Source organism: Bos javanicus, chromosome 16 (genome assembly GCF_032452875.1).
Source record: "Bos javanicus breed banteng chromosome 16, ARS-OSU_banteng_1.0, whole genome shotgun sequence".
NCBI lineage: Eukaryota > Metazoa > Chordata > Mammalia > Artiodactyla > Bovidae > Bos > Bos javanicus.
Window position 1 is genome coordinate 60,151,460 of NC_083883.1, and position 14,411 is coordinate 60,165,870.

At 41.3% G+C, this 14,411-nt stretch overlaps 1 protein-coding gene across 1 annotated transcript in view; it reads right to left on the reverse strand.

Annotated features, from left to right (window-relative positions):
- Positions 1-250: 250 nt before the first annotated feature.
- Positions 251-14,411, reverse strand: part of LOC133228030 (quinone oxidoreductase-like protein 2) — a 32,584-nt gene continuing 18,423 nt past the window's right edge. Inside the window, exon 10 of the mRNA XM_061383296.1 lies at positions 251-1,981. Coding sequence (XP_061239280.1) covers positions 1,913-1,981 — 69 coding nt within the window. The 3' untranslated portion in view covers positions 251-1,912. The remainder of the gene's footprint in view (positions 1,982-14,411) is intronic.

Sequence of the window (14,411 nt, forward strand, 5' to 3'; positions counted from 1 at the left end):
GAACTGGAGCTCATCAAAAACAAGTAGAAGTACTTCCATTCCAGTGGTATCGGGTGTGTGTTTTTGCCCCCATCTTACTTCCCTCCTTTTAAGTGGCAATAAGGAGGACTGGAGAACAATGTTTATAACCAAAAAAGAAAGGACCTCTCCCCACAGACCAGGACTCAGGCAGAGACAGGAGCATCCTTCAACCTAAGCCAGTCACTCTCCTTACTCTCTGCTCTCTTCTCTGAATAAAGTCACTCAGATGTGAGGGTAATATATTCTTTTATTTTTTATTTTGATAAAATATATGCAATATGAAATTGGCCCTTTTAGCCATTTTTAAGTGAACAGGTCAGTAGCATTAACTATGTTTACATTGTTTTGCAGCCACTGTTCATCTCCAAAACTTTCTCATCTTCCCAAACTGGAACTTTAGACCCATTAAACAATAACTCCCCATTTCCTCCCCTCCACCCCAGGCCCTGGCAAGCACAATTTTACTTTCTGTTTCTAGGAATCTGACATTTCTAGGTACTTCACATAAGTGGAATTAAACAGTATTTGGCTTACTTCAATTTGCACAATGTTCTCAGGGTTCATCCATGTTCTGAATGTGTCAGAATTTCCTTCTTTCTCAAGGTTGAATAGTACTCCACTGTATGTATATACATTGGTCTGTTGGTGAACATCTGGGCTGTTCCCAAGGTAACATGTTCTTAATTTAATCCCACAACTTAAGACTTTCAGATCATTCAAATTCAATTCAGTTCAAGGGTAACTCACTGTGCTAGGTGTGTGTGGTACAAAGGTGACTCAGACGTGGTACCTGCTCTCTAGGAACTTACGCTATCTTGGGAAGGGAAGAAAGAAAGAACTCAAGTAACTAGCAAGTGCTAATCACCTACTGTGTGCCGGTGCTTTGCCCAATCACTGCATGTATTGCTCAGAATAACTTTGTGAGGTGGAGACTGTAACATCCACTTTTCAGGAGAAAATGAAAGCTTGAAGACCTTAAGTAACCACCTCCAACGTGCTGAGACTGAGATTCAAACCCACCTCTTGAATTCAGAATCCTGTGTTCATTCCTTTAGACATGCCACTCCTGCTGGTACAAGGCAGAATGTGACACAGCCTGAGGGAGGTGCTATAGGAAAGTAGAGAAGAGATGGCCACGCACCTGAGGGGGCAAGCTCGTGGCAGAGGTAGGTCTCAGAGGCCAGGAAGGCTTATGTTTAACAAAGATAAGGGAGAAGAGGAAATAGCTTGAGAAGAGGAAGGTGGAGGAGACAAGCAATCTCAGTGTACACTGAGAGACCAACGCTGCTGTCCAATATGGGCCGGAAAGCAGAGAGGGGCAAAATCCTGGTCGTGGTGAAATGCTCGCTCAAGGAGTCCAAACACCACCACGGAGACAATGGTGAGCCATTGTAGGGTTCTGAGACAACACACAATTGTAGCTGCACTTTGGGAAGGTCACCAAGGCAATAACATATAACAAGAATGGAGAGGGAGGGGGTAGATTAAAGGTAGGAAAGTTAGGAGGTCACTGGAATTAGCAGATATGACGTGATTAGTCAGAATGGAAAACAGGATGTGGTGTGTAAGACTTCTTAGAGGTGGAGATGACAGAACTTGGCCATGGATGCGTTATGAATAGGTGATCATACATCTTGGGACACCTGTTCTCCTGGTGTAATTACTTACAGCATCCTTTCACTCTCAACTGTGTCCAAGTCTGGACAATAAAGTACATGATCACACTATCTAGGAATAAGAAAACAGAATAAAAGATGACTCTAAAAGATCTTGAAACTGGATTAATAAGGAAGGTGGTAATATGGGGAAAAAAACATGGATGGGAAATCAGGTTTCTTTGGAAAGATGATGAGTTTGGGTTTAGACATGCTGAGTTTGCTGAAGTGAAAATTTATTTAAGGGAGAGAAGCACCTTGCCTGTGGATTTACGCTGTGTGACATGAAGGAAGGCATCATTGACCTAAAAAGAAAATCCAAAAATATGTGGTCAGACTTGCAACTATGCATATTTCAACAAAGATTTGTTACTGGATCAATTCTTAAAATAGCTAAAGTATTATCATGTCTCCAGCAAAATGTAGGTAACTATCTAATGCAATATTAACTAAGTAACTGATCACCACAAACTCAAAGGAAAACAATGAGGATAATCTAACCTCAGAATTTTTCTGTCTAAACTATAATTTTTAATATTATCAGATAAATAACATCAGGTTAAAACTCTTCAGGCCTGCCCATACTCTACTGTAATATTTCTGAATATTCTAGCTTTTGAAAAGAATGGAGCCACTGCCAGAAGGATCAATAATGTAATTTTTTACAATTTTTTTCTTTTTCTTTTTCTTTTTAATTACCTTGTTTTCAGTGCAACTGAAATTACAATCTCTCTGAAATCCTTTTTTAGAAATACAAAGATATAAAACATAAATTAAAAATTAGCCACAGTAATCAAGATTGTGACAGTGGTGTAAGAATAAACAAACAGGTCAATGGAACTATTACAGAACCAAAAAATAGACCCACACAAATACAGTCAGCTGATCTTTGACAAAGGAGCAAAAGCAATTCAATGGAGAAAGAATACTCTTAAAAAAAAAAAAAAAAGGTGCTAGAACAAATGAACATCCAATGCAAAAAAAATTAATCAAGACACTGTCCTTATGTCTTTCACCAAATTAACTCACAGTGAATCTTACACATAAATGTAAAAAGCAAAACTATAAAACTTCCAGAAGAAAACAAGAAAAAAAATCTAAGGCATCTTATGCTTGGCAATGAGTTTTTTAATATAACATCAAAGCATAATCTAGGAAAATAAAAATTGGTAGGACTGCCCTGATGGTACAGTGGATTAGAATCTGCCTGCCCATGCAGGGGATTACAGGTTCAATCCCTGGTCTGGGAAGATTCCACACGCCGTGCAGCAACTAAGCCTGTGTGCCACAACTACTGAGCCCAAGCTCTAGAGCCCGTCAGCTCCAGCTAGAGCTACTACAGCCCATACTCCAAAACAAGAGGAGCCACCACATGAGAAGTCCCTGCACTGCGACGAGAGAGTAGCTCCCCAGCCCTCTACAACCAGAGAAAGTCCTCAAACAGCAAAAAAGACCCAATAAATAAATAAAATGAATTAAGTTTTTAAAAATTGGTAAGTTGGACATCATTAAAACTAAAAACTGCTGTCTGCAAAAGACACTTCAAAGAATAAAAATATAAAACACAGCCTGGGATAAAAGTATTTGCAAAATGTATATCTGATAAAGAACTTTTATCTAAAATCCACAAAGAATTCTTAAACCTCAACAATAAGAAAACAAACAACCCCATTTAAGAATGTGCAAAAGGTCTAGGCAGACATTTTACTAAAGAAGACATACAGACAGTAAGTAAGCCTACGAAAGACATTCATCATATGTCATTAGAGAATTAAAACAACAGTGAGATCCTACTACACACCTGTTGGAACGTCTAAAATTCAAAACTAAGCATCAAATGCTGATAACAATGTGGAGCAATGGCAACTTTCATTCATCATTGGTGGGAATCGTAGTTGCAAAATGATATAGCTACTTTGGAAGATAGTTCAGCAGTTTCTTATAAAGCTAAACATATTCTTACCATATGATCCAGTAATTGTGTTCCTAAGTATTTACCCAAATGAGTTGAAAACTTGTATCTACACAAAAACCTACACAAGAGTGTTTATAGCAGCTTTGTTTATATTTGCCAAAACTTGAGAGCAACCAAGATGTCCCTCTGAAGGGGAATGGGCAAACAAGCTGTAGTATATCCATACCACGTAATATTATTCAGTGATAAGAAGAAATGAGCTATCAAGTCATGAAAAGTTATGGAGGAAACTTAACAAGATATAAGATGAACTTACAAAAATTATTAATATTTCTCTATATCAAAAATAATCAACTAGAAAACACAACAGAAAATATTGTTCTCAAGAGCAACAAAAACAAAAAGTACTTGTAATTAACATAACTCAGGCAATCCAGAAGACTTTAAGGAGAAAAACTTTAAATTCTATTTAAAAACAGGAATGATCTGAATAAATAGCAAAATGTCCCTGTTGACAAATTACAGAACTTAAAACTGTAAAACTATCACTTCTCCCCCAAATTAATCTGTAAAGTCAACACAGTTCCATTCAAAAGTTCAGCTAGAATTTTGAGGAACTTAAGAAATTTATTTCAAAATTTTTCTAAAAGGATAAAGATTCACAAATATCTAAGTCATATTTGAAAAAGAAGAACAGGTGGAAGAGTTACTCTTCCAGATACTGAAACATACTTCAAAGCTATAAATATAAAACAGTGAAATACTATTACAGGAATAAACATGTGAACCAGGAAACAGAATGGAAAGCAGAGTGCAGACACACACATGTGTACCTGGGAACTTAAAATAAGACAAAGGCAGTATCACAAATCAATAGAGAAACAATGAACTACTGAGTCTGATAAAGCAAGCTCATTATAAGGAGAAAAATTAAAATTGATTACCTAATTTATATCTAAATCAAAGGTAATTTCAGATGGATTTAAATCCTTAAATGTGAAACGAAAGTACAAAGTTAAAAAAGAAAAATAGAGAAGAAAATCACTGTGAACCAGGGATGACAAAGGACTTATGAAATAGCTCCAAATAGCACTAATCACAAGGCAAAACATTGATGTGTTTGCTTATATTAAATGCAAACAAAGGTGACACACACTTGACAACTCTGGAAGGACAGACTTTCTCAAAGCCTCAACATTGTCGTTTTAGTCAATTCTTTTGCAACTCTAGGGACTGTAGCCCGCCAGGCTCCTCTGTCCATGGGAATTCCCAGGCAAGAAAACTGGAGCGGGTTGCTACTTCCTTCTCCAGGGGATCTTCCTGACCCAGGAATTGAACCCACATCTCCTGCTTGGTAGGTGGATTCTTAACCACTGAGCCACCTGGGATGCCCCCAAACTAACACGTAGAACCTTGTTAATCACATTGTGGTTCAGGACCACAGGCTTCTGCATCATCTGGGAGCTTATTAGAAATGCACAGCCTTAAGCCCCACCCCACTCTTATTGAATTATAATGTGTATCTTAACATGATTCCTGTGCACATTAAAGTTTGAGAACCATAGGTTATACAGGAACTTTTGCAAATTAGTAAGAAAGAGCAATCTCCCATAGAAAACTTCCACAGGGCTAAATTACAGTTCAAAGAATTGAAGACCTGAAAGGCTTGCAAATATACAAAGAGATGCTAAAAATAATTAGAAACCAGGGAAATGCAAATTAAAATGGTAAAATACCACTTTATGCTTATAAATTTGAATAAGCCATCAGAAAGCTGGAAAGAAAGTGAAAGTCAAAGTTGCTCAGTCATGTTCGACTAGTCGCAACCCCGTGGACTATACAGTCCATGGAATTCTCCAGGCCATAATACTGGAGTGGGTAGCCATTCCCTTCTCCAGCGGATCTTCCCAACCCAGGGATCGAAATCAAGGTCTCCCGCATTGCGGGTGGATTCTTCACCAGCTGAGCCACCATGCTATATACCGACGGGTGGTAAATAAATAAAAACATTCTCATGCATTGCTGGTAGAGGCATAGACAGGGCAAGTCATTCTGGAGAACAGTTGGCAGTCAGATAAAATAGGCATACACCCTATGACCCAACTACTTTATTCCTGGGAAAATACTCCCCTAGCAACACTTGCACAAGTCCTAACAGTCACCCATGAGGCTGTTCATTATAGCACCAATCACAGGGGCAGGCAATCACATCAATTTTATCTTTAGGGAAGGGATCTGTAAACCATGGTAGATGCAGAGACTACTATGCAGCAATGAAGGGTAATGAACTGGACATAGGAACAGCAATGTGAGGCGATCTTTAAAAGACAGCACTGGGACTTCCCTGGTGGTCCAGTGGCTAAGACTACACTTCCCAATGCAGGGGGCCCAGATTTGATTTCTGGTCAGGAAACTAGAGATCAAAGATCCCAAGGGCCACAACTAAGACCTGGAGCAGCCAAATAAATGAATATTTTTTTTAAAAGATGGCACTGCATGAAAAAATAAAAAACAGAATAAGATCTACCGCACATTTACATCACTTGAAAATAGATTAGCACACAAAATGATTCTGTGTGTTTTACAGAGAAATTTAAATCCAAAGATAAGCATCAAATACATTATAAAGACTGACTCTGAGGGGAGGAAAGGAAGATAAGGGAGTAAGTAAATAGAGACAGCCATAAATATACAGACATAAAAGCCAAAGAGGGGCCTTGTGTGGTCCAACAATGAAAATGTGCTTTGAAAGAGGATTTTGATTAACCAAGCCTTTCCCCTTGAAATCCTCCCCCAAAAGCATAAGAAAAATAACTAAATAAAAATAAGCACAGAAGCAAATCAATCGTGGCAATCTCCCCGCAGCATGAAATGCCTGGTTTCTCAGGAACATGTGTCTTTCAGGGCTTTGTGCCTTACAGAGACCTTCCCAATCTATGCAGATTTAGATATACTCAGAGGAGGTGGGAGATGTCTCAGACAGATGTCTGAAACACTCATCTTCACCCTGTCAATAACTCAAAGATACGTCTCCAGGTGATTCACAGCTGCATCACTCTCCCTGTCAGTTAGAAGTCGCTTGTTCCCGGAGATCTGTCACAGGCCAACAACAGAAAATACTTGGGGAAACAAACATAACTGAAGAGAGTGGTATTTCTCTTCAGCTGGCATCCTAGACACATGAGGAATCCTCTGCAAATGAATGTTAACATAAAAAGAGAGCTGTCCCTTCAAATGTTAAAACTTATTTTGAATCTGTCTGCATATAAATCTTCATAAAAATGTAGCACATTTATCTAACTTCTTTAAAAGATAATATGGGGGATGGAAGGAAATAGAACTTTTTGTTCCATGACTTGGGAATCTCGTAATTCTGAATATCCATTATTCTGCCTTTTGTTTTTTAGATGCTCTGTTAACTCTATGTCCAGATGCTACCTCTGTTGTGACAGCTGCTTCTAAAAATAACCCAGCTCTGTCCCTTTCTACCTTTCGATTTCTATCTGGGCTAGGAAAATAGACAACTGGTGGTGTTGAAACTAGATATTTAATGAGTGATAAGACTCTCAGTCAGAGACTAGGAAGTGAAGCACACGGCTTTAGACCAGAGTCTTTTGATAGATAATTCAGATAGCTGGGGACATCCCTGCCCCCCCAACCTCTTCTGTATCCTACAGGCTGTGTCACAGAGAGAGAGGCTGCTCCATACTGATGCCTAGATAGATACACAGACTGTATCCAGCACCCTGGTTCTCTGCCCTGCCGTGGCTGAAGTCAATTACATTTGTCTCTGGAGATAAGCAACCTGGAATGTAGGGGCAGGGTGAGAACCTGTTTTAGGTTCTGCTGTTGGAATTTTTAATTAGCTCATTAGACAGGAGTAATCAGAGTAACCTGTGTGTGTGTGTTTGTGCTAAGTCACTTCAGTTGTGTCCAACTCTGTGTGACCTTATGGACTGTAGCCTGCCAGGCTTCTCTGTCCATGGGATTCTCCAGGGAGGAATACTGGAGTGGGCAGCCATGCCTTCCTTCAGGGGATCTTCCTGACTCAGGGATAGAACCCAGGTCTCTTAAGTCTCCTGCATTGGCAGGCGAGTTCTTTACCACTAGCACCACCTGGGAACCCCAGTCAGCGTAACCTACAGTTCCCTAAATATATTATGCTGATTCATGTTTCCCATTAGAAAGCAGCTCTTCCTCCCAACACAGCACTGTCCTGAGACTGTCCCAACCAAAAAAAAAAAAATTCCTTAAGTCTTACAGAATGTACCCAGCAAACATTTGATGAATAAAACAAACTCATGAATGAATAAGTATATCGGGGACTGAGTGGGATTGTTTTTAAAAGGTAGAAATGTTTAGTCAATGATACACTGTCATAGTTGAATTATATTTATCAGACCACTGCTCTGATAGAAGCAAACCTGAATCTTCTTTTACAAGTCAGTCAGTGCATTTCACCAGAAAAGATACAGCTGGCAAAGGAGCATATGAAAAGATATTCAGGATCACTATTCATTAGAGAAATGCAAATTAAACCGAGAATCAAATACCACACTACGCACCCACTGAACGGATGGATTTAAAGACAACAGCTGACAACACTAAGTTCTGGCAGGGGCAAAGCAACGTTCCTGCATTGTTGGGGGACATGCAAAATATTACAACCACTCGGATAAACAGTTTGATAGTTATTAAAAGGTAAACATATCATATCAGACCAGTAAAATGCTCGTACTGAAATGTCCACACAGACAGTCGTTGCCATTTCCTTCTCTAGGGGATCTTCCCAATCCAGGAGTCGAACCCAAGTCTCCTGCATTGCAGGTGGATTCTCTACCACTGAGCCACCTGGGAAGGCCGTATATTGAAGCACCAGTTTCTAATCCAGAATATACGAAAAGAAAGAAAATCTATGTACTATGGGCTTTGAAAGAAATGCAATAGTAGCAACCTTGCCTTCAAAATCATGGGCTGTAGAGCCTGTAACAGAATTGCTTCTCAGCAGCTGAGGTATAGAGAGCAAAATACTGATTTGTCTAGCTTGCCCTTCCTTGAGGAGCATAAGCACGTTATATTTAGAATTCTGCATAGATTGCTTTTAAACTGACGTTCTTTTTTTTTACTTGAGATATAGTTGATTTACAACATGTTAGTTTCTGATATACAGCAAAGTGACTCAGTTATGAATGCGTGCTAAGTCACTTCAGTCACGTCTGATTCTTTGCAACCCTGTGGACTATATAGCTCACAAGTCTCCTCTGTCCATGGGATTCTCCAGGCAAGAATACCGGAGTGAGTTGCCATTTCCTTCTCCAGGGGATCTTCCCGACCCAGGGTCAAACCTGTGTCACTTATGTCTCCTGCATTGGCAGCCGGGTTCTATTAACACTAGCACCACCTGGGGAGCCCCCATTCAGTTAAAGATATATATTTTTTCATAGTCATTTCCATTATGGTTTATTACAGAATATTGAATGTAGTTACCTGTACTATATACATATATATATATATACACACACATATATATCAGAACTTTGTTGTTTATCCATTTTACATATAACAGTTTGCATCTATTTATCTCAAACTCCCAATCCATTCCTCCTCACCCCTTCCCCAAATGGGAGGATGTTCTGTTCTCTATCAGAGAGTCTTAAATTGGTATTGCTATCTAATGATGTTATCTAGCCACCACTGTAGACTGGGAGGGGCAGTCAGGGGATCTGCTGCTCAATAAATAAAGCCAATTAAATGTGTAAATTAAAAAAAAAAAAAAGGTTAAGCATAACACTTACCACATGACCTAGAAATCTCAGTCATAAAGTAAATAAAAATGTTCAGTTCAGTTCAGTTGTGTCTGACTCTTTGCGACCCCATGGACTGCAGCATTCCAGGCCTCCCTGTCCATCCCCAACTCCCAGAGTTTACTCAAACTCTGTCCATCAAGTCGGTGATGCCATCCAACCATCTCATCCTCTGTCGTCCCCTTCTTCTCCACCTTCAATCTTTCCCAGCATCCAGGTCTTTTCAAATGAGTCAGTTCAGTTCAAAGGAACTTTCTGGAGTGACAGACATGATCTGCATTTTGACTGCAGGGTGGCGCTTACATGACTGTATGTTTGTCAAAGCTAGACAAAGTTTTACTATATGCTTCCCCGGTGGCTCAGCTGGTAAAAGAACCCACCTACAATGAGGGAGACCTGGCTTCAATCCCTGGGTTGGAAAGATCCCCTGCAGAAGGAGGATCCCCACTCCAGTACTCTGGCCTGGAGAATTCCACGGACTGTACAGTCCATGGGATCAAAAACAGTCGGACGTGACTGAGCGACTTTCACTACTACATGCAGTTCAGTTCGGTCGCTGAGTCATGTCCGACTCTTTGAGACCCCCGCATGCCAGGCTTCTCTGTCCATCACCAACTCCCAGAGCTTGCTCAAACTCATGTCCATTGAGTCGGTGATGCCATCCAACCATCTCATCCTCTGTCGTCCCCTTCTCCTTCCACCTTCAATCTTTCCCAGCATCAGGGTCTTTTCCAATGAGTCAGTTCTTTGCATCAGGTGACCAAAGTATTGGAGCTTCAGCATCAGTCCTTCCAATGAATATTCAGGACTGATTTCCTTTAAGATGGACTGGTTGGATCTCCTTGCAGTCCAGGCAACTCTCAGCACGACAGTTCAGAAGCATCAATTCTTCAGCGCTTAGCTTTCTTTAGAGTCCAACTCTCACATCTATACATGACTACTGGAAAAAACCATAGCTTTGATGAGATGGACCTTTGTTGGCAAAGTAATGTCTCTGCTTTTTAATATGCTGTCTAGGTTGGTCATAGCTTTTCTTCCAAGGAGCAAGCATCTTTTAATTTCATGGCTGCAGTCACCATCTGCAGTGATTTTGGAGCCCAAAAAAGTAAAATCTCTGATTGTTTCCATTGTTTCCCCATCTATTTGCCATGAAGTGATGGGACCAGATGCCATGATCTTAATTTTTTGAATGTTGAGTTTTAAGCTAGCTTTTTCACTCTCCTCTTTCACTTTCATCAAGAGACTCTTTAGTTCTTCTTCGCTTTCTGCCATGAGGGTGATATCATCTGCATATCTGAGGTTACTGATATTTCTCCCGGCAACCTTGATTCCACCTTGTGCTTCATCCAGCCCGTCATTTCGCATGATATACTCTGCATGTAAATTAAATAAGCAAGGTGACAATATACAGCCTTGACATGCTTCTTTCCCAGTTTGGAATCAGTCCATTGTTCCAAGTATGGTTCTAACTGTTGCTTCTTGACCTGCATACAGATTTCTCAGGCAGCAGTTAAGGTGGTCTGGTATTCCTATCTCTTTCAGAATTTTCCACAGTTTGTTGTGATCTACATAGTCAAAGGCTTTGGCATAGTCAATAAAGCAGAAGTAGATGTTTTTATGGAACTCTCTTGCTTTTTCAATGATCCAACAGATGTTGGCAATTTGATCTCTGGTTCCTCTGCCTTTTCCAAAACCAGCTTGAACATCTGGAAGTTCATGGTTCACATACTGTTGAAGCCTGACTTGGAGAATTTTGAATATGCAATTTTGGATTTTGAATATGCAACTATACCTCAATAAACCTGACTTTTAAAAAAAAGTCAAGCCATATATTATTAAACACAAAAATAAATAAATTTTCAATATCAAGTGTCAGCCTGGGTTCCCTAGAAAATCCAGCCTGATCAAAACATATGTTCTAGTGCTGCACTGCAGTGCTGGCGGGGCAGGATGAGGGAAACGGGTGGATCAAGGAAGGAGGAAGAGGAAGCACAAGCTGAGTGTTACCAGTCCTGAACTGCTCAGAGCTTCAGGGGCAGATGCAGCTGGCTGTTGTCCACATGGGTCCTCTCCGGAGAGGCAGTACAGGACCCAAGGCACATAGAAACAGCCATCAGGAAAAGAGGAAAGGCAAGCGATTTATCTCCGGTCTCTCACTTGTCGCAGCTTGTCCAGTTGCGGGGGAGTCCCCACACACTTCTGGACGGTGTTACCCAGAGCCCCGCATCTGGTTTCTGGAGAAGCTAGAGCTTCAGCAGCTCCCTGATGAACAAAGCAGCGACCTTGCCTAAGATCAGCCCTATACTTAGGGAAAGTATGAGACAGTCAACAGCGTCAGGAGACGGACCCTAGGGATGGGCCCTGGGCTGCATCATTGTGGGGACAAGAGAAGTGTGATAAGTGGCCAAGGCCTAGGGCAGGGGGCTGGCTGATGTGAGGGGCCCATAAACTGGGTCTAGAGCAATGGACTAAAATAATACATATCCTATCAAAACAGAGTAATTTAATTCTTTAGAATATTCCACAGATACACTGAGGAAACCTCAAACAATTTCCAGCCATTAAATCTGTTCATGGAGTGATCTCACCCAACCTTCACAAAACAACAAGTTCAGATCCGTGAAGTATTGTGTCAGGTCGAGATGTGTGTGGGCGGCTCCCTACAGAAAAGAAATCCAGCACATCCAAATAATGCCACCCTCTGAGCAGATCACAGTGCTAATTCATGATCCACCCATCATGGTACAGACATAACAGTTCAGAAAACAACAAATTCTAGTAAAAATTCAAAATCTGAAGACTGTGTCTCTAATCCTGTCCTCTAAAGTGTCAACAGGCTTCCCAGGTGGCGCTAGTGGTAAAGAACCTGCCTGCCAATGCAGGAGACAAATAAGAGACGCTGGTTGGATCCCTGGGTTGGGAAGGTCCCCTGGAGAAGAGCATGGCAGTGTTCTTGCCTGGAGAATCCCATGGACCAGAGGGGCTGGAGGCCTACAGTCCACAGGGTCGCAAAGAGTCTGACATGACTGAAGCGACTTATGCACAAAGAGTCGATGCAAAGTGTTACAGTTTAGGGACTGAAAATGCTCAACTCAGTTATTTTACAATGACTACACGTTTTCCTTTAAACATGTTTGCTATGTGCTTTTATGTGTATTATCTTCTTTAATCGTCAACCCTAGGAGACTGTGTCAGGGGAAACACTGCCTGCAACCACCCACCCTGGCCAGGCAGTGCCAGATGTAGTAACCATTTGTGTGAGTTATTTTACAACAGGAAGTCCTGGTATGGAACACGGAACTAACAAGCCACCACCCACCAGAAGAATCCGGGAAAGGTCAAAAGGAGGTGTCCTACGACCTCCCAGAATCCTCTTCCCTGACATCCATCTTGGCTGAGCAATGTGTGCATCACCAGGAAGACCTGAGTCAGAATGATCAGCCACAGATAAACGGGAAACTAAGCCCATCGCCAAAAAACCCAAGACTGCAAGCCATGAGGCAGAGCAGTTCTTCTGGGTTCCCTTATCCTCCTGCTCTCCATCTAAGCACCCTTTCCCAATAAAGTCTCTTGTTTTGTCAGCACCTGTATCTCCTCAGACAATTAATTTCTGAGTGTTAGGCAAGAGCCCACTTTTGGGGCCTGGAAGGGGCCCCCCTTCCTGCAACAGTTGGGTATGTTACTGCCCTCCCAACAGATGAGGGAACTAAATCACAAAGATGTAAATCACACAGCCAGTTAAGTTGCAGTGCCAGGGTGTGAGTTCTGGCAGTCTGACCCTAGAGCTCCATACTCTCAATCATTCATACTTGTACCCAATACTGTGTACCCGGCAGAATCCGGAGACACAGAGGTGCAGCAGCACATGGTCCCTGCCTCCATGGAGTTTATGGACTATGGGAATGACAAACATGGAACCAGTAATTACAAGTAGGTAAAGGAGAAGCACAGAAGGTTACAGACGTTCATACCTCATGCCTACTAAAAAGGCTATGATACAAAATATGAGACCATGTTGAAACAGACTAGAAGCTGGGACCCTTTGCTGTGGTGCTTACAACCTGGACAAATGTCCCCTCAAGCAACAGAACACGAAGAAACTGGAAGGGACTAAAAATAACTGCATGGGCACTTCCCTGGTGCTCTAGTGGTTAAGACTCCATGCTCCCAGTGCAGGGGGTTCAGGCTCAATTCCTGGTCGAGGAACTAGATCTCACATACTGCAACTTAAAGATCCTGCGTGCTTCAACTAAGAATTTGCACACCACAATAAGAGTTCACATGCCGTAACGAAAGAACCTGCATGCTGCAACAGACTGAAGATCCTGTGTGACACAACTAAGACACAGAGCGGGCAAATATTCTTTTAAAAAGTCTAATAACTGCACACACGTGCAGTTGGGGCAAATTATGAACAATATGATACAAAAAGACGAAAAACCTACTTCTGAGGTGTTGGGGGCAAAAGCCAGGGGCTGCGGCATGATCTCTGCAAACGGCACCACCAAGGGGGTGGGCACACCACCTAAGGCCCTCTCCAGCCCGACCCTACCCTCAGCCCATTTGAGGGCCCAGTTTGCCCCACTTCAGGGAGTGAGCAAGGGAAACTACTCCTTTTTTTGCTGTCTCTGCAAAGCCTTGCCTGATTTCTTCCTCTGGCCTCTTATCAACTTCTATTGATTAAGGAGTACAAGAACTCTGGTCAGGAACAATATTAATATCAACTATCAAGGTCAAACCAATAGTCTACATATTCAGGAGAAAATATAAGATGGGAAGCACCAATATCTCTGGTATTATAGAAATACAAGTACAACGGTCATTTTCCAAGCCCAAGCAGGTTCTGACAAATGTGTCCAATATGTTGACTGATTTACATGAAAAAAATATTATTACAAAAGCTTTAAAGTTTAGTGAAATTAATTATAATTTCATTTAATCTTCATTTTAAAAATTCACAACTCCTGGTCACTTTAACAGTAAGTTTGTTCACATAGATGCCTGCATGATAGATGG